Raw genomic sequence first — 16,738 nt, forward strand, 5'->3', positions numbered from 1 at the left:
AGAAAACTGGAATACATAACAAATAAACAAATAAAAATGAAGGAAAAATATTGAAACTATTCTGTTAAAAAAAATATGATAGAAATATGGCCTAACGCTGCAGGTAGAAGCTTATCTCAGCGTGGCCACTCAGCATACCAATGCTTAACTCTATGAGGAAGCAAAAGCATGTCCTCTATATTTAGTAAATGCCTTTGCCTTCGTTGTTAAAAATCTTCACACAACCTTTCAGAGCTAATGAATTTTTCCATTTCTCCAGCTCCAATAAACTCAAAAATACCAGTCACATGGTGTATCAAGAACAGACAATCAGAATCTACCAAAGGCTACAAATTATAGTTATAGTTCCAGGCCTAGCCAGTTATGTCTAACCAGTTTTGATTAGGGATGCACTGAATAATAATTTTGGGAAAGATGTATATCGAACATTGAACAATGTTTTTGATGACACAATCTAATCACAACAAGCGTGGAGTGATGTGTTTATTGTAAATTAAGCAAATATGTCAGATCTGTGGTAGCATTTTAAAAAATGTCAGAGAATGACCCAAGAATGTCAGTTTGCATTCTGCTGAACAAATGGCAAAATGAATGAAAACAAAAATGGAAAAAATAACTATTTTGTTGGGTTTCAGCCACATTAATTTCGGTGCATCCCTACTTGTGATAAATCTCAAATGGCATCAACTTTTTTAAGTTACTTCTTTAATGTTGAACCAAGAGATTAATCTAGATTAATCATCTAATTTTGACTAACGTTCTTTGAGAATTAGAAGTACATGAGATCAAAATGTAAACATAAAAAAACATACAGAGCAAAAAGACAGCAATGCATTTGATGTCACTATTCAAACCAAGAAGCATCACTCATCAACACAGACCAGGTTCAGCTCTAAAGGTAAAATGCATGAACAGGTACAATAAGGAAAGGATGCAGAATTCCCTTCTTTGATCCCTTTCTATCCGTGGATGTTCAGTTTGATGAAGAGCAATGAAACGAAGGTTTAACAAAAGTCTCTCAACGTTCCATTAAAAAGTTTAAAAAGCTTCAGCCTAAGAATTAATTCCAAAGCAGAGAGCGGGAAAGCTCACTGGTGGTTCAACCCTGCAGAAAAAAAGGATACTTACAGTATATATTCACTAATACTGCAATATTCACAAATACTGCTCTGCCCTGACTCTCTTTCTTGACATTAATATTTTTAAAAACATGTATGAAGTCTTTTATTTTTATGATGATGTAAAAAAAAAAAATAATAACCTCTTTACTCTCATACTGGACATTAAACCACCACAGCGAGTATACGCTGAAGGAAAAGGGAGGGAAAGTTCTTTCAGCATGGAGAGGTTGATGGTTTATGATATGCTACAGGTGGAGGACTTTGGCTGCTCCAGGATGGACTCGCGCCGCAGGTCATTGGGCACTGTGCCTCCAGGACCCCACACGTTCAGCTCTCCGAAGATGCCCGTCTCGATCATCTCTTCCTGCCAGGGTATGGGGATATTCCCAGAGGAGAACTCATCAAAAAACTCTTTGTCTGGGTCTTCCAGCATGACCCCTTTCACAGTGGAGAAGGCACCCACGTCGTCAAGGTCCTTGGCATAAACGGTCTTCGAATCAGGTATGAATGGAGGTGTCAGAATTCCTATGAGACAAAGGTAACAAATTATACTTAAATTAGACTCCTGAATTGATAAATACACCATCCACCAAACCCACATATAAATGTAATATTATGATAGGAGTTAATATTATATAATAAACTGTTGGCCGGTGTTTAACCTCACTCATGAGATAAAACCTCACAAAGTATACAGATGTGGGCCTTTCCAAGCTTCCCAAAGAATTTGGCACAACATAAGTTTTCCATTTTACAAATGTCTAGAGGGAAGTAATGCTTGTAACATGACAATAATACATAACCAACTATAATAAGAATCATACAAAAACATTTTAAAATCTCATATGAAAGTTCAAAATGAATTATTATTATGACTACTAATACTTTTATTTATGTCAAGTGATTACAACATTCTGAAGGACACTGTGAGTCAATAATTAGAATCTACAGTACCAATTAAAATTTTGGACACACCACTTTTCATTCACTCAACTCAACACTCACAACAGCTGTGTTTCCATACCTGCATCAAGCTTCCTCCAGTTGAGACTGCTGAAGAACGGGTGGGCACGCAGCTCATCACAACTGCCGTTCTTGAAGCCCAGTCTTTTGTCTACCTCCTTGGCTAGTAAGCCCTCACATACGGACTTGGCGTTCTCACTGAACTTCTCTGTGTAAGCTACTGGTTCATTCAGGATGCGCTTCTTCACCTCTTTGTTCTCCACCTGTGCAAGAAAGAAGTCAAGAATTAATACAAATCCAAAGCCATTTTTGCCTTAAGTTGGCTGGGTGGGTCTATTGCTATCTACAGGGGTGGATTTTACCACCACGCAAACCACGCAATTGCTTGGGGCCCCAGGGATCAGGGGGCCCCAGTGCAGGCCAAAAGGTTATCCAAAAAAAACCTACAAAAAACAATGTAGTGATTTGCAATTCTCACAGACTCACATTTTAATCATAGTAAAACATAGAACAAAATTCTGACATTTGATATGATACCTGCCTAAATATTTCAATACTGATACTAAAACAAAACCACATCAAAAAAATCTGATACATTTAAACTTTAAGATCTGCTGATATTTTGCCAATTATGTGATCTGTGTTGTGTTTGGATTCTTTGAGGAACTTACACAAAGTGTTGAGTGTAGAGATGACTCTCTGAGTGAATCGGTTTGCCAAATCGAGTGCAAATTTGACTCAATTATTCAGAACATTGCAGAACATTTTCGCAGATTGTTGAACCTCTGATGAATTTTACCAGTCAGGTTGTAAGGAGCAGTTAAGCCACTCCACTGAAGTACAGCGTTATAAAAGAGTTTCAGTTTAGTTCTCCAGCATTATTAGCATTAGCCACTAACCTTGCTAAGCGCTAGCTCTTTGGCTGTCCAGAGGTGAAAATACAGTAATATGTCTTATTTTCAACATCTGATATGTATTCTATTAAATACATATGAAATAAGGGTCTATGAGATTTGAAAATCATTGCATTGTGTTTTTGTTTACATTTATTGAAATTTCACACAGTGTTTAATTTATTTATTTAATGTATAATTTATTAGTTGTAACATTAATAATTTCCAGTTCCCCTATATATTTAGGTAATCCCTTATCACTTTATACCACCATAAAGTATGCAGGGAGGATGAAGGCTAGCGTGTGCTATGAGGGCAACCAGCCACTTCTCTAGGAACTACTGCAGACACAAGGGCACTGTCAGGTCTGTTATGTTAGCTAACAGATACCCACACAAGCTATCATCACACTTAGTGACATGGAGGGAGAGGAAGGGTAATAATGCTCTCTCATGAAAATAACTCTCAAGCAGTGCAAAGCTGTCATCTAAGCATGAAGTGCTACTTTGAAGAATCTTAAATATAAAACATATTCTGGTTTGTATCTAATATGTTTTTCTTTATAGTTTGAGTGACTTTTAGTATTATAATAATAAAAAACTGAATTTAAGGTGTGTCCAAACTATTTTTCGCACTATAAGGCACCCTTAAAATCCTTTAATTTCCCCCAAAATCATCAGTGCACCTTATGAATTTTATCAGTCAGGTTGTAAGGAGCAGTAAAGCCACTCTGCTGAAGTACAGCATTATACAGGAGTTTTAGTGAATTTTCTCCAGCACTAAGACTGGAGTAGCATTAGCATTAGCCACTAACCGCTATTTTCCAGTTCAGAGGTGAGTATTATCGGCCTGTAGCCTGCTGCTAACCCCGGCTAGCACTACTGGAGTCGCATTAGCATTTCCCGCTAACCATGCTAATGCTCTAATCTTTGTGCTGGAGAAATTCATAAATCCTAAGCTTACTGTAAACAAGCGGAAGCACTTTACTCACACAAACAGTTTTCAGGAGAGAAATCTGTGTAGATAAACATCTAGCACTTGTTTGACTTTTTTATTCTTTTATATTTTAGTAGTTTTGTTTACTTAGCTTAGCTTTACTTAACCTAGAAAGCTACCCTGAATCTCACATTTTATTCACACTCATTTTAGAGCAGAACTAATTAAATGCGTCTCTAATAATCAGTACTGAAATGTGGTGAAGAGTTACCTTCTCTCCTCGGGTCCTGAAGGGGCCTTTGGCAGCAATGAACTCATAAAGAGTGACCCCAAGCGTGAAGTAATCTACAGAGTAGTCGTACTCCTCTCCTTTCAGCAGCTCTGGGGCCATAAACCCTGAAATCACACAGCAAATGTCAGATATGCCAGAGTATTTGCAGCCATGGGTAAATTCAAAATAAGACTTTTTAATGCCAATCAGAGACAATATTACGTGGTATAAACCTTTAGTATACAACTAGTTTACAGCCATCCATTCATCTCTTCCTGCAGAATCAGCATCAACACCTCACAGACAGTGACCAGACAGGGAAATAAATCCACAAGCCCATGTATTAGATAGCCAGGCTAATAGTTTACTAGTTATATACTATAATATATACTATCCCACTTCTTTTTTGAAAGTATACTCCCTAAAAAAGACTAGTTTAATAGTTTCATAAAGCAAACATATGGCAAAGTTTTGGTTGTTTTTAATGAAACTGAAATAATACTGTTTATTAGTTACATTTTGATTTTATCCATTTTTTAAATTTTATTTAAATGAATTTAATTGTATTTCTCCATTTATGTAGGCACTTTAGTAATGAATGATGTAAGGTTGTTTGTTGGAGTTTGATTCCAAAATGCACTAAAAACATTTTTATCCATTTCTGTTTTCCCGTGAAAGATGAAAGTGATCTTTAAACAAACCGGAATTTTCAGCATTTTGCATTATTTACCTCAATTGTCTTGCTAACAATGTGATTTGGAATAACTATTCTTACTATTGTTGCCTTACTAAAAGCACCTTTAAGAAAACAGCACCAAATTTTATTTGAAATAGTTTTTGACACTTTTGTCAGTTCACCTTTTACATTAAAGCACTGTTTGGTTTTATGACATGGTATTCAGTTTTAAGGCAGAATTATCAGTAAAACACAAGTTAAGTCATGCTTGGATCAGCAGACAACCAATAAAGAATTAGCCTTTGTTGTACAGACAAGTGAGGCTGTGTGAGAGAGAGAGAGAGAGAGAGAGAGAGAGAGAGAGAGAGAGAGAGAGTTGTAGAACAAATCATATTCCACCACCACACACCTGGAGTCCCAGCGTAGCCCTTAGTCTTCTCCTGGCCATCTGCTAACTCCACAGCCAAGCCAAGGTCAGAGATACGCACGTTACCTTAGAACAAACATCAGCACAAAGTCAAACAAACGTCAAGAGATTGTACTGGTAGCTAACAAGAGAAATCATTAGCTTTGGTGATATTGTGAGTTGTATGTCTGTGTTTTACGAAGTACTTCTGTGTTGTGTACTCTACCCATCATTACTGTGTGTATGTCGTTGAAGTGCACGGCAAAGAACATGCTAAAACGTCACACCTCCACAAACCGGCCAGCATCTAACAGTAACAGTTCTAACAGTAACTTTCACCTTCATTGTCCAGAAGAACGTTCTCTGGCTTGAGATCCCTGTAGATGATTCTCTTCTGATGAAGGTGCTCCAGGCCTTGAATGATCTGAGCAGAGTAATAACATGCCCTCGTCTCGTCAAAGCCTGGATTATTCTCGTCTACGTTATAGATGTGATACCTGCAAAGACAGTGAGAACAAGAGAGCAATCAGAGTCTCAATGCAGATCTGAATGCAGATCAGTATGGTTGTGAATTTGAGCCGTTTGAGCACATGCAGTTTTGTGGCTGTTGGGCAAATGAAACTCAATGGCTTGGGCATGTGTGCAAATGAATTGAAGTGAATAGGTATTTAATAGTATTGGATGCGGATTAGAATTTGTGGACCTGTGCCCGAATAAGAGCATGCAGTTTGATGGCTGCATGTTTACACATGGTTGGACAAAGTGAAGATTGGAATTTGAGATTGGGTACAGGTGAAAAGGAATAGAAGTGAATGGGAGTAATGGCGGATGAATAGGAAACAACAAGTAAATGAGTGCAGGTCAAACCAACAGTGAATTAGTTCTTTGAAATAATATATCTGAAATGGGAATACGGTAGATGAGTGTACATATCAGTCATTATTTTTAATATATACATAGAAATTGAGAGTTTTTCCATTATTTTAAAATGTCCTACATTGTAGTTTAATATTAAATTCATCCGAACTGTGAAGAAAAAACACATAGGATAATTTAGTAAATACATGTGTTTTACAAAACAGAATATGTTTAAAATTTTAGATTCTTCAAAGTAGAACCTCTTGCTTCAATAACAGCTTTGCTCAGCTTTATGATGTAGTCTCCTGTTAACAGCTGTGTCTTGTCAAGAGTTAATGACTTAATGTGTTTGAGAGGATCAGTTGAAAGTTGTGAAGAGGTAGAGTTGACATATACAATGAATAGCTCTATTTGAGCAATGTTTTAATCCATATTATGGCAAGAACAACTTAACTAAATAAAGAAAAAAATACTTTAAGAAATGAAGATCAGTCAATTTTGAAAAATTTCAACAACTTTGAAAGTATCCTGTATAAGTACAGTCGCAAAGACCATCAAAAACATCATGATGAAATTGGCTCTCATCAGGACTGCCCCAGGAATGGAAGGCCAAGGGTTACAAGTTAACAGCTTAATCCTAGATACGAGCACCTAAAAGCTTTATGGGTATTTTGGTTTAACACTTTTAAGTTACCTTATGGTTCTATATGTGTTCCTTCATAGTCTGGATGACTAAAAATCTAAACATTGAATGTGAAGTTGCCAACCTTAGGTCTCCTCCATTCATGATGGTCATGACCAGGCAAAGTTCTGTCTTGGTCTGGAAGGCGTAGGCCAGGGTAACAATGAATCTGCTGTGAACACGAGCCAGAATTCGTTTCTCCACCATGGCGCCCTAGAAAAGACCAGAAAAAACAATGATTCAACTTTTTCACAACAATCTATTATTTATAGGTACTTTATATAATTTGTTCATATTTTGTTCATAAAATGATAGTCTAAAAACATGAAGTACTGTTTAGTATGTGTGAAAATATACAGTATACATATGGACATAGTTTAAAGTAAAATGAACATTGTTGATTTATTCTATAAACTACAGACAAAAAAATTCCCAAATTAAAAAAAAATTGTAATTTAAAGCATTTATTTGCAGAAAAGGCAAAATGGCAGCATTAAAAAAAAGATGAAGTACTTTCAGACCTCAAATAATGTAAAGAAAACAATGTCAAAAATCTATATTTGATGGAATAATCACATTTTTCTGCATCTTGGCATGTTCTCCTCCACCAGTCTACACTGCTCTTGGATAACTTTATGTCTTGCTGGTGCAAAAAATCAAGCAGTTCAGTTTGGTTTGATGACTTGTGATCATCCATCTTCCTCTTGATTATATTCCAGAGGTTTTCAATATGGTAAAATCAAAGAAACCCATCATTTTTAAGTGTGCCCTTATTTTTTCCAGAGCTGTATTTATCTAGACACTGTAATTTTACTCCATTCCCCTTTACAAAACTCCTAAAGCTTCATCAGGTTGCTTGAGGATCAGGAGTGATCAGCCAGCCACACATTCTCTATTGAACTGAATTCTGGACTGATCTGTTGCACAGCATGATACTGCCACCACCATGTTTCAAAGTTTGTCTAGATGGCCAAAAACTCATACTTTTGGTCTCAAGAGACTTTCAGTTTTCTTGGAGTCTCCAACACTTCTTTGAGTGATCTGTAGTCCAGATTTAATTCTCTTTGCCACTATTTCATACAGATGTCGATTTTTGTTCATTCTTGTTAAAAAATAAGATAAGGGGTTTATTAGCAAAACAGATAAAGGTATGTTTAAAAAATAGCACCCATCTGTTTCTGCAAATGAACTCTTCAGATATTGATCATAATTCCACTCTACAGTATATTTACCGTTACACACTCTAGTTCCAGTTCAAGGCAAAGAAAACTATAAAGCATATAACTAATTCAAAATACTCATTGCCGTTTGATTATTTGAGTTTTATTTAATTTTAGGGAATGATTTGAGCACATGAACGGTAAATGTGTCTGTTATGTCACCAGCATCCGTTCCCTGTGCCAACTATATCCTCCTAGCTTGTGCACAGAGCTCCTGGAACAAATCTGTTCCATATTTAAATGTGTTGGAGTTGGCACTTCATAATGAGCTCAGTTGCTAATGCTGTAGCATTTATAATACCGTGTGCTAACTGTGTCCTAGCAACCAAACTAAGCTAACTACTAGCAAATTTTAAAGCAACATTAATTAGAGAAAACATGATTTCAGAAAATGGTCAGCTTTGGACAGAAAACTTGAAGGAGTAGAAAAAAAACTTTTAATAAAACTTTTAATAGAAGTCAAGTGTTTTTGGAGCATTTGTATAGGTTTACTTATTATAGAATGTTGATTTAATGTTATGAACAACTACCAGATTTAAATTGTATATAAAAATAAAAAGGACAAAAATGGCAAGGCCTTTCGATGATACACAAAACTTGACTAATCTTAAGTTTTGCTAAAAATATTGAAACTTAAAGGTGAAACTTGGTGAAAAGGTGATTCAAAATTAGTAATTGTCTTTTTGCATCATTATTTTTTAAATCTCACACACTTTGATAATCACAACTAAAACTGAATTTGTTTAAAAACACTGAAAGTATTATAAATCCTTGCAGTGTATTTAAATCATCAAAAAAGTGGTTTGTTATCAACAATTTATTACAGTATCACAGTAGGCAATATATCGTGAAAAGGCTTAATTACTGACCTTTAGGTAACACAATATCAGTCCACACTGAAATCCATAGCAGGGCCTCTTATGTAACTAAGCAGTTCTTGTAATCTGGGCACCTATGACATTCAGCTGAAGGTGAAAACTGATAGTACAAGGCTACTTGGCTTTTGGTTTGTGGGCCATTTAAAAAATAAGTGGAAAAAGCTGTAATGCGTAAAAAAATGTGCATTTCTGTAGAATCACTGCTAGGTATCATTCTTATACAAATTGTCATATTAAAAAAACAGTGGTTCAACTTTTTTAGATCATACATGTCATATGTTTTTTTCCCAAATGTGTGAAGCTTGCAGACTTTTGCCATCTGTAAATTACAGTAGAATGACTAATGCCAATGCAGGAAGGCTTACTGAGATATATCAGAAAGCTTGAGGAAAAGATCAGGAGTGCAGTGTTGTGGACTATGGGGTCTACATGGCACCCCTCTGACCTTAAACAATTATTCAAGTATGTGGAGTTCCACAGGGTTCTATTGTAGGGCCTATGTAACTGCTGATGTTGATAATTGTAGTGACTTAAATGTTAATGTTATTGTTGAATGTTATTTGGTTATCTGGTTTGCAATCCTTGGAGTATTTTTTCTGCAAATTCTAGGGGAACAGTTTACGTGGTCACTTGGGCACAATTAATAACGGTGTAACCTAAAATTGTATGATTCTCACCTCATAGCCTTTCCTCTTCTTCAGCCTTTTTTTGTTCAGCTTCTTGCAAGCATAAAGCTTTCCAGTGCCTCTCATCTGACACGCCGACACCTCACCGAAGCCTCCTTTGCCAAGCACACGGAAATCAAGGAACCACTCTTCACCCATGGGTTGCATCTCCAGCCATTTCCACTGCAAGAACCTCTTCAAGTACATGGTCTCCAGGTAAAAGGTGAAGGGGACTTCTTTGAGAAAGTCTAGAACACATGCCAGGACGTCAACAAACAAGTCATCGGCAGCTCCCTCATGGCGCTCTTTCACCTTGGTGATGTCGTTTTCGGGCAGGAAGGGGCAAAAGTACTTGGCCGAAGGCTCCATGTAGCGTTGGAGGATCTTGGCGGCCTTGCTGGTACGATCCTTATCCTCAGCAGTGTCATACTCCTCTATGTCCTTCCACAGGCGGCAGGGCCCCTTGTACTCGTTAGCGGTCTCTAGATATTCCTGGAAAAGGCGTTTGCCGATCGGCTGTTCAACGCAGATGCTCTTGAACTGAAGGTCCAGGGTTTCCCTCAGGCCTTCGCACACTGTGATGTGAGGAAGCTTTAGTCTGGAATGGAACTTCTTGTCCCGGTTTGCTGCTGGGTTGGCTGTGCCATCGAAGCTGCCACGAGCTGAGATGTAGGCAGAGTTCGCTACCACTGTGCTTAGGCCGCCAATATCCATGGCGAATTGGCAACAAAGCAAAAGATTCGATCTGGTAGATGTATTGAGTAAAAGAGGATGGGTTGACCAGGAAAATGGTGTACGGCAAAACCGCAAAACCTACTGGATCAGAGCGAAAGCATTGGAGCTCTGCACCCCTTGCCAAGTAAACAAGGAACAAATAGTTTCCCACCAGAAATGACTGGTGGGATTAGAGTCCATGGGATGGATCCAAGATCCTTGAAAAAGTGAAAAGTCCAGATGTGCCCTTGCAGGATCCTGACAAATACTGTTCAGGAGTGTCCACTGAATCCAGTTAGGGGCTTTGGGCGGACAGTACTATGAGAGACTTAGCTCTGTGCCACAAGCACTCGCACATACAGATCTCCCTGACTCAACACCTTTCGCAAAGCCTTTATCCCCTAACTCCATAATACCTTCCCCGTGTTAACCCTTGAGAACTCCTCAAGGGAAGAGAGATAATAATATAACAATAACCAGCCTTCTTTGCAAAACTCAACAGCTGTAAAACATTTTGTTGGTCAGACCAAACCTTTAGCACTCCTTTGGCATGCTTTGTGACGTTATTTTCCACCAGTTTGATGACTGCTTTACGGAGCAAACCTGACCCTTCATGTAGATTATCTTGGGAGACGTCTTACAAAAGGGTTATGAACCCTCTGTAACTAAGCTCCTTCCACCTAGTACTAAGCCAAATACTCTGTTAAAACGTTTAGGTGAACAGCCTTACAGCCAGACTTGCAGCCGGAAAAACGTGGCCTCTGGCGCTGGCTTCTGCTTCCAGTGGTTCAATGTGAAATCTGTAATCAAAACGTTTATCTCTAGAGTTGTGTTGGGTTTCACTCTGTGATAAGGTAATAAGATCTTTCTCAAACACACATGAAACGTGATTTGATGGCCTTGTCCTTTATGTCTTCAAGGTTACCATAACAAACTTCTGCACACACTTCCCCAAACGCTTGAACAAGGGTACTTCCGAGTAGTTAGTCCAGCCCTGAAAAATGCATGTGCGTTGTGTCCTTATCATTCGGGTATATAAAGACAGGTCGCCAAACTGCGAGCCTGGTACGTGGAGAACGTACGTACAGAACGAACAACAAGAAAGCACCACAAAGAAAAAGAGAGACAGAGAGGATACAAAGCTAAACACTGCAATCTAGTACCTTTGAGACAAGGCTCAAACATGGCTACCTTGAAGGAAAAAAGGACTTGTGGGCAAAGGTGTCAGGACTTTGGCCACTTCGTCTGGAATTCTGAGGATGGGACTTTTATGGGTAGAACACCGGAAAAATGGGGTATGTATTTCATGGAAAAGTACATTTTGAGCTTTTAAGGTTTTAAGTCTTAGTTTTCCTAGTTTTTATTGGGGTTCAGTCAGGGGTGTTTAATCTTATCCAGAAAGGGCTGCAATGGCAGCAGGTTCTCATTTTAAACAACCAGCAGCTCACCTAATTTTTGAACACTTTACTTCAACAACTGATGACCTTTGCTTCTGCTGAGCTAAAATCAAAACCTGCAGCCACACCGGCCCTTTTCTAATGATGAGATTGAAGGCATGGACGTTTTGAGTCAATCTTAGCTGCCTTTTTAGACAAGTTCTAGGCACTCTGACACATGCATTGATGTTAAAGCTGGTCAAAGCTTAAAAGCTTACTTGATAATCAACTGACAGAAAACCAGAGATTTGCCTGACACTATTTGCAAAACTACTGAATACTGAGAACTTGTCTGGGATCTTTAAGCTTGTTTTAACTTGTGCACTGTGTTTTTTGACAGTGTACATCAGCCTGTATTACGTGGCTTTCTACGTGGTGATGACATCCTTGTTTGCCCTGGCCATCTACGTCCTCATGTACACAATCAACCCGTACACACCGGACTATCAAGATCGATTAAAATCTCCAGGTTAACAGACCTATATTGTTGTAATACAATACAATGTTTCTGAGGAGAATTTGAGGTTAGCTTTTTTACAGTGAGGATGTCTTGTCCTGTTTTATAGGAGTAATGGTTTGGCCGGACACATATAATGATGAGGTGTTGGAGATCACCTACAACATGTCCGAAAAGCACAGCTGGATGAAGATGTCCGAATGTCTGACACATTTCCTTAAACGTATGTATCTCTCACCTATATGTATATATATATATATATATATATATATATATACTCAACTGTGAAGAAATGTAGACACCTGAAACTATAATTTTAAATGATTTCTTTCAACAATCTGTATGTTCCTGCTTGTAAAAACTCAACCAAAAAAATGTGTTAATATCTAGTGAAAGTTTTTTAAAAAAGTTGGTTCTTAAACTAATTCACAGGACATCAACTAGTTTTTTTTGTTACTCACAAAAAAAAAATCTGTTTTGTAAAATGAAGAGTAATGGGATGGAGTGCTACAGACTAGTAACTCTCCAGCCCAGAGGGTTGTTGAACCCAATTGTAGAAGAGTTGATCTCAAAGCAGGCAAACCCATGAAGAAAGGAAAAATAAATAAATAAATAATAAAAAAAAAACACACCGCCCTGGCTAGTGAATTGAGACATGGCTAGGGAAAAACGTCCTTTTAAGCAGATAGGGAGCCCAAGAACGGTCTGAAAAACAAGAACAGGCGGAAACTAAAGTCATGCTGAGCGTGACAGAGAGACAGGGGAGGAATGTAAACAAAAGTTCGCCAAAGAAGCATTTTATTTTTTTCCATTATCATTCATTATAGTTTAAACAACCTCATGGGCCAGATGTTTCATGTTTGCTGGCCACATCTGGCCCGCGGGCTGCCTATTACTGACCCCTGGCCTACAACATAGAGGCCAGGCAGTTAATTATAATATAATATAGAAGTTTACCTAAGGTAGCCTGTGAAGAAAGACTACATATCGACGGTGTCAAAAACTCGGGAACACACCTAGTATGCAAACAGATTGTTCCAAAAATCAATAGTAAAGAAGCAACAGTCAATGGCAACAGACTAAACTTTGTTTTTATAAGTTGATACATCTCCATTTGAATGTATATGTGGCCACAAACTCATAATAGTTGAGTAATATTTGGAAGTATGGATTTTTAAAAAAGCAGACTTTATTAATTTGAGTTCAAACACATTGTCGGTTTACAGTGTAGGAAAATACACCTCTTTCTGTAAATTGATTTTTTTCTAACAGTTTTAATTCTAATGTTTTACTGAGCAAATAGACACTTACTGCCCAGACAAGGAGCTTTTTTTTTAAATGTTCACTTCTCTAAAACTTTTGCACAATAGTGTAAAAATAGTGTAATGAGTTCAAATCTAAATAAAAATGCTTTATTTATTTATTTATTTTTTTATTTATTTACTTTAGCCTACAATGACAGCACACAACACCACTGCAATATCCACAACTGCACTTCTGGCAAGTACTTCTTCCAACACAAGTTTGACGGTCCCAAACACACAAAGTGGTCCTGCCCTTTCTACCAAAGCACACTGGGTAACTGCTCAGGAATAGACGACCCAACGTTTGGTTACAAAACCGCCCAACCGTGTGTGATCATCAAGATGAACAGGGTATGGAGTATTCAAGCAGGAGCGCTTAAATAGTTTGCCTTCAGCTAATGACCTGCTTAGTAGTGATTATTAGTTATAATTATTTGCTTTTCTTTCGCAGGTCATCAACTTCCTGCCAAACAATGGAACTGGAATGGCTCCATATGTGAACTGCACAGTCTTGGTGGGTATGGAAAAACATACAGGATAAATGTTTAGCTAAAATGTTTACTTTTATAATAGCATTTATGGATCAATTAAGATATGATATTACAGTTATCAGTTACTGATCAGTTTAAATTAAGGAAGATTAAAAAACTATGAGCGCCTATTGAGTGTACTAATTATTAATACTAACTGAGGGATCCCTCCTGTCACCGAAGTTTAGAAAGTCTCCTGAATTTTAATTGGTGCTCCAGGTGTCTGCTAATTAGAGCAAGTAAGTGAGAGATCAAGCATGTGAAAGAGAGGAAAATACAAACACATAGTAAGTGACAAATAGAGCATCCCGATTGGCCTCTTCATGAATTCAAAACCCCCGCCATGCAAAGCACTTTCTCTCGGGTGTGCATATTCTTGATAAAAGAATGTAAGCTTTGCTAGCACCCTATTTAGTGCTAAAACTGATTATCAGTTTTACTCTAAACCTCTATGATTTATTGGATAACCATTTAAAAAGAACCAGAAAAGCTTAATAACATGCACAATTCAGAAAAGGCACAGAAAAACACAGTTCTTAACATTAATAGCAGTCCTCTTTTTTGTTTTACTAAATTTAATTTCTTACATTTTTACTTATTATGAATGAAAGTTTCTTAATTACCTTGATAATATCTCAATTACTTAGTATCTCAAAATTACTTTTAATCTTAAAATAATAAGATAAGTATCTTAGTTGTGGTATCTCAAAATAATGAGTATTTCAGTGACTGAGTATCTCAAAATAATTACATAGGATTTTGAAACAAGACAATAGTACCTCAATATGACATTTTATCTTAAAATAGAATATCTCAAAATGATAATATAGTATTTCTGTTGTGGTATCTCAAAAATAATGAGTATTTCATTTACTGATTATCTCAAAATAATGAGTATTTCAATGACTGAGTAACTCAAAATAATTACATAGCATTTTGAAACAAGACAATAGTATTTCCATTACTTACTGTGTAATCATTACTTATAAATAGTCATATTTTCTCCATCCACATGACACCACTGAAAGAAGAGTTTTCAAAAATCTACATCTGGCTTAGAGTGGTTGGAAGGCTAAAGCAGTTTAAAAACCTTTAAAAAAAAAAAATCTGAATCTGAACACACACTGATGAGGCATTATTTAATCCACTTACGTCCTTTAACTGAGAATGAATTTTCTTATCCTACACAAACACTGATAAATATCTCTGTAGCACCACAGTAGTGATACGGCTGATGGTGAGTGTGTGGTTTGTGTTTGTACAGGAAGGTCATGAGAATGTTCGTGGGCATGTGTACTACCCAGCCAACGGGACAATGGACCTTTCCTACTTTCCCTACTACGGCAAGCTGGCACAGGTTCAGCACCTTCAGAGTTCTATATTCAATATTCTTACTTTTTAAAATTCACAATCACACATCCTTTACACCCGTTACACTGACCGATCCTCACTCTGTTCCTTTACAGCCCACCTACGTCAATCCCCTGGTGGCTGTGAAATTCGACCTCATCAACCAGAGGCATGCGAAGATCCAGTGCAGAGTGATGTCCAAGAACATCGCTTACCAGAACATCTATGACCCTTACGAAGGAAAAGTGGACTTTTATTTAACAGCACTGAGTTAGTGGCAGTGACTGCCCTCATGCTTTTTATTTGATTTTGTGTTTATAATATGATTTAAATGAATGAATGAATGCTTGAATTAATGAATTAATCAGTATGAAATCTCTGGCTTTGAAAACAGTCTAATTATGGTGAACTTATTCATATGGAAGCTCATTCCCTCCGCTTAACTTTTTTTTTTTAAGTGAATTGCCATCTTATTAGTTCCAGATGCTAGATCATTATTTAAGATGCTATTTATTTATGAGGCTAAGAATTTCGATATATTAAGATAGCATGTCATTACTTTGAGATACTAAGTAATTTAAACACTATTTTAAGATACTAAGTTTTTGAGATGTCATCTTATTTGCAGATAGCATTTCAAAATAATTATGTAGCATCTGAAAATGAGAAAAATACTCATTATTTTAAGATACCACATAACAGATACTATCTTATCGTTTTAATATATTCTAATTTAAGATAAACTATTTTACGATACAAAGTAATTAAAATAGTATCTTATAGCATTTTAAAATGCTTGGTAATTGAGATACACTACTTTGAGATACTATGTAATTATTCTGAGATATTAAGTATAAATGTAATATTAAGTAATATCAAAGCAACTGAGATACTAAGTAATTGATATACTTATTGATTTGAGATACTCTAATAGAGATACTACTTATACTGATACTAAGTAACAGAGAATATCTTGTAATTTTGAGATGCTCTACTTAGATGTACTAAGTAATTATTTTGAGAATTTTGAGATGCTACATAAATGAGATTCTCCATTTTGATATACTACGTAATTATTTAGAGATATTGAGAAATTAAGATGAGCTCATTATTTTAAGATGCTTAGTATTTATTTTAAGATACTATCTTTATTTTGCGATGCTATATCATTATAGGAGATTCTAAGTCAACTTTAATATGCACATAATAAATTCACCAAACAAATGGCGGAAACTAATTTAAGCATCAGGAATGGTCTTCCATATATTCTCTGCCTTTTATTCAGTGATATGTTTGTATTTTCTGTTTCTAGATGTACATTGATCATTTAAAATGTGTTCAATTAATAAAGGCATTTTTAACAATAATGAACATATGC

The 16,738-nt window shown here is 36.6% G+C and overlaps 2 protein-coding genes across 2 annotated transcripts; one reads left to right on the forward strand and one right to left on the reverse strand.

The window, feature by feature from the left end:
• Positions 1 to 10,655, reverse strand: grk1a (G protein-coupled receptor kinase 1 a). Its single transcript, XM_022674850.2, has 7 exons — positions 9,582 to 10,655; positions 6,892 to 7,019; positions 5,606 to 5,763; positions 5,270 to 5,353; positions 4,185 to 4,309; positions 2,146 to 2,347; positions 1 to 1,646 (listed from the first exon to the last, which is right to left on the reverse strand). The coding sequence occupies exons 1-7, from the start codon at positions 10,281 to 10,283 to the stop codon at positions 1,357 to 1,359; spliced, it is 1,689 nt and encodes a 562-aa protein (XP_022530571.1). The 5' UTR covers positions 10,284 to 10,655; the 3' UTR covers positions 1 to 1,356.
• Positions 10,656 to 11,276: 621 nt separating this feature from the next.
• On the forward strand, positions 11,277 to 16,731 carry LOC103023943 (ATPase H+/K+ transporting subunit beta). Its single transcript, XM_007254867.4, has 7 exons — positions 11,277 to 11,578; positions 12,060 to 12,188; positions 12,286 to 12,399; positions 13,626 to 13,831; positions 13,932 to 13,994; positions 15,275 to 15,367; positions 15,477 to 16,731. The coding sequence occupies exons 1-7, from the start codon at positions 11,467 to 11,469 to the stop codon at positions 15,633 to 15,635; spliced, it is 876 nt and encodes a 291-aa protein (XP_007254929.3). The 5' UTR covers positions 11,277 to 11,466; the 3' UTR covers positions 15,636 to 16,731.
• Positions 16,732 to 16,738: the final 7 nt, after the last annotated feature.

This window comes from Astyanax mexicanus, chromosome 21, assembly GCF_023375975.1.
Source record: "Astyanax mexicanus isolate ESR-SI-001 chromosome 21, AstMex3_surface, whole genome shotgun sequence".
NCBI classification, from domain to species: domain Eukaryota; kingdom Metazoa; phylum Chordata; class Actinopteri; order Characiformes; family Acestrorhamphidae; genus Astyanax; species Astyanax mexicanus.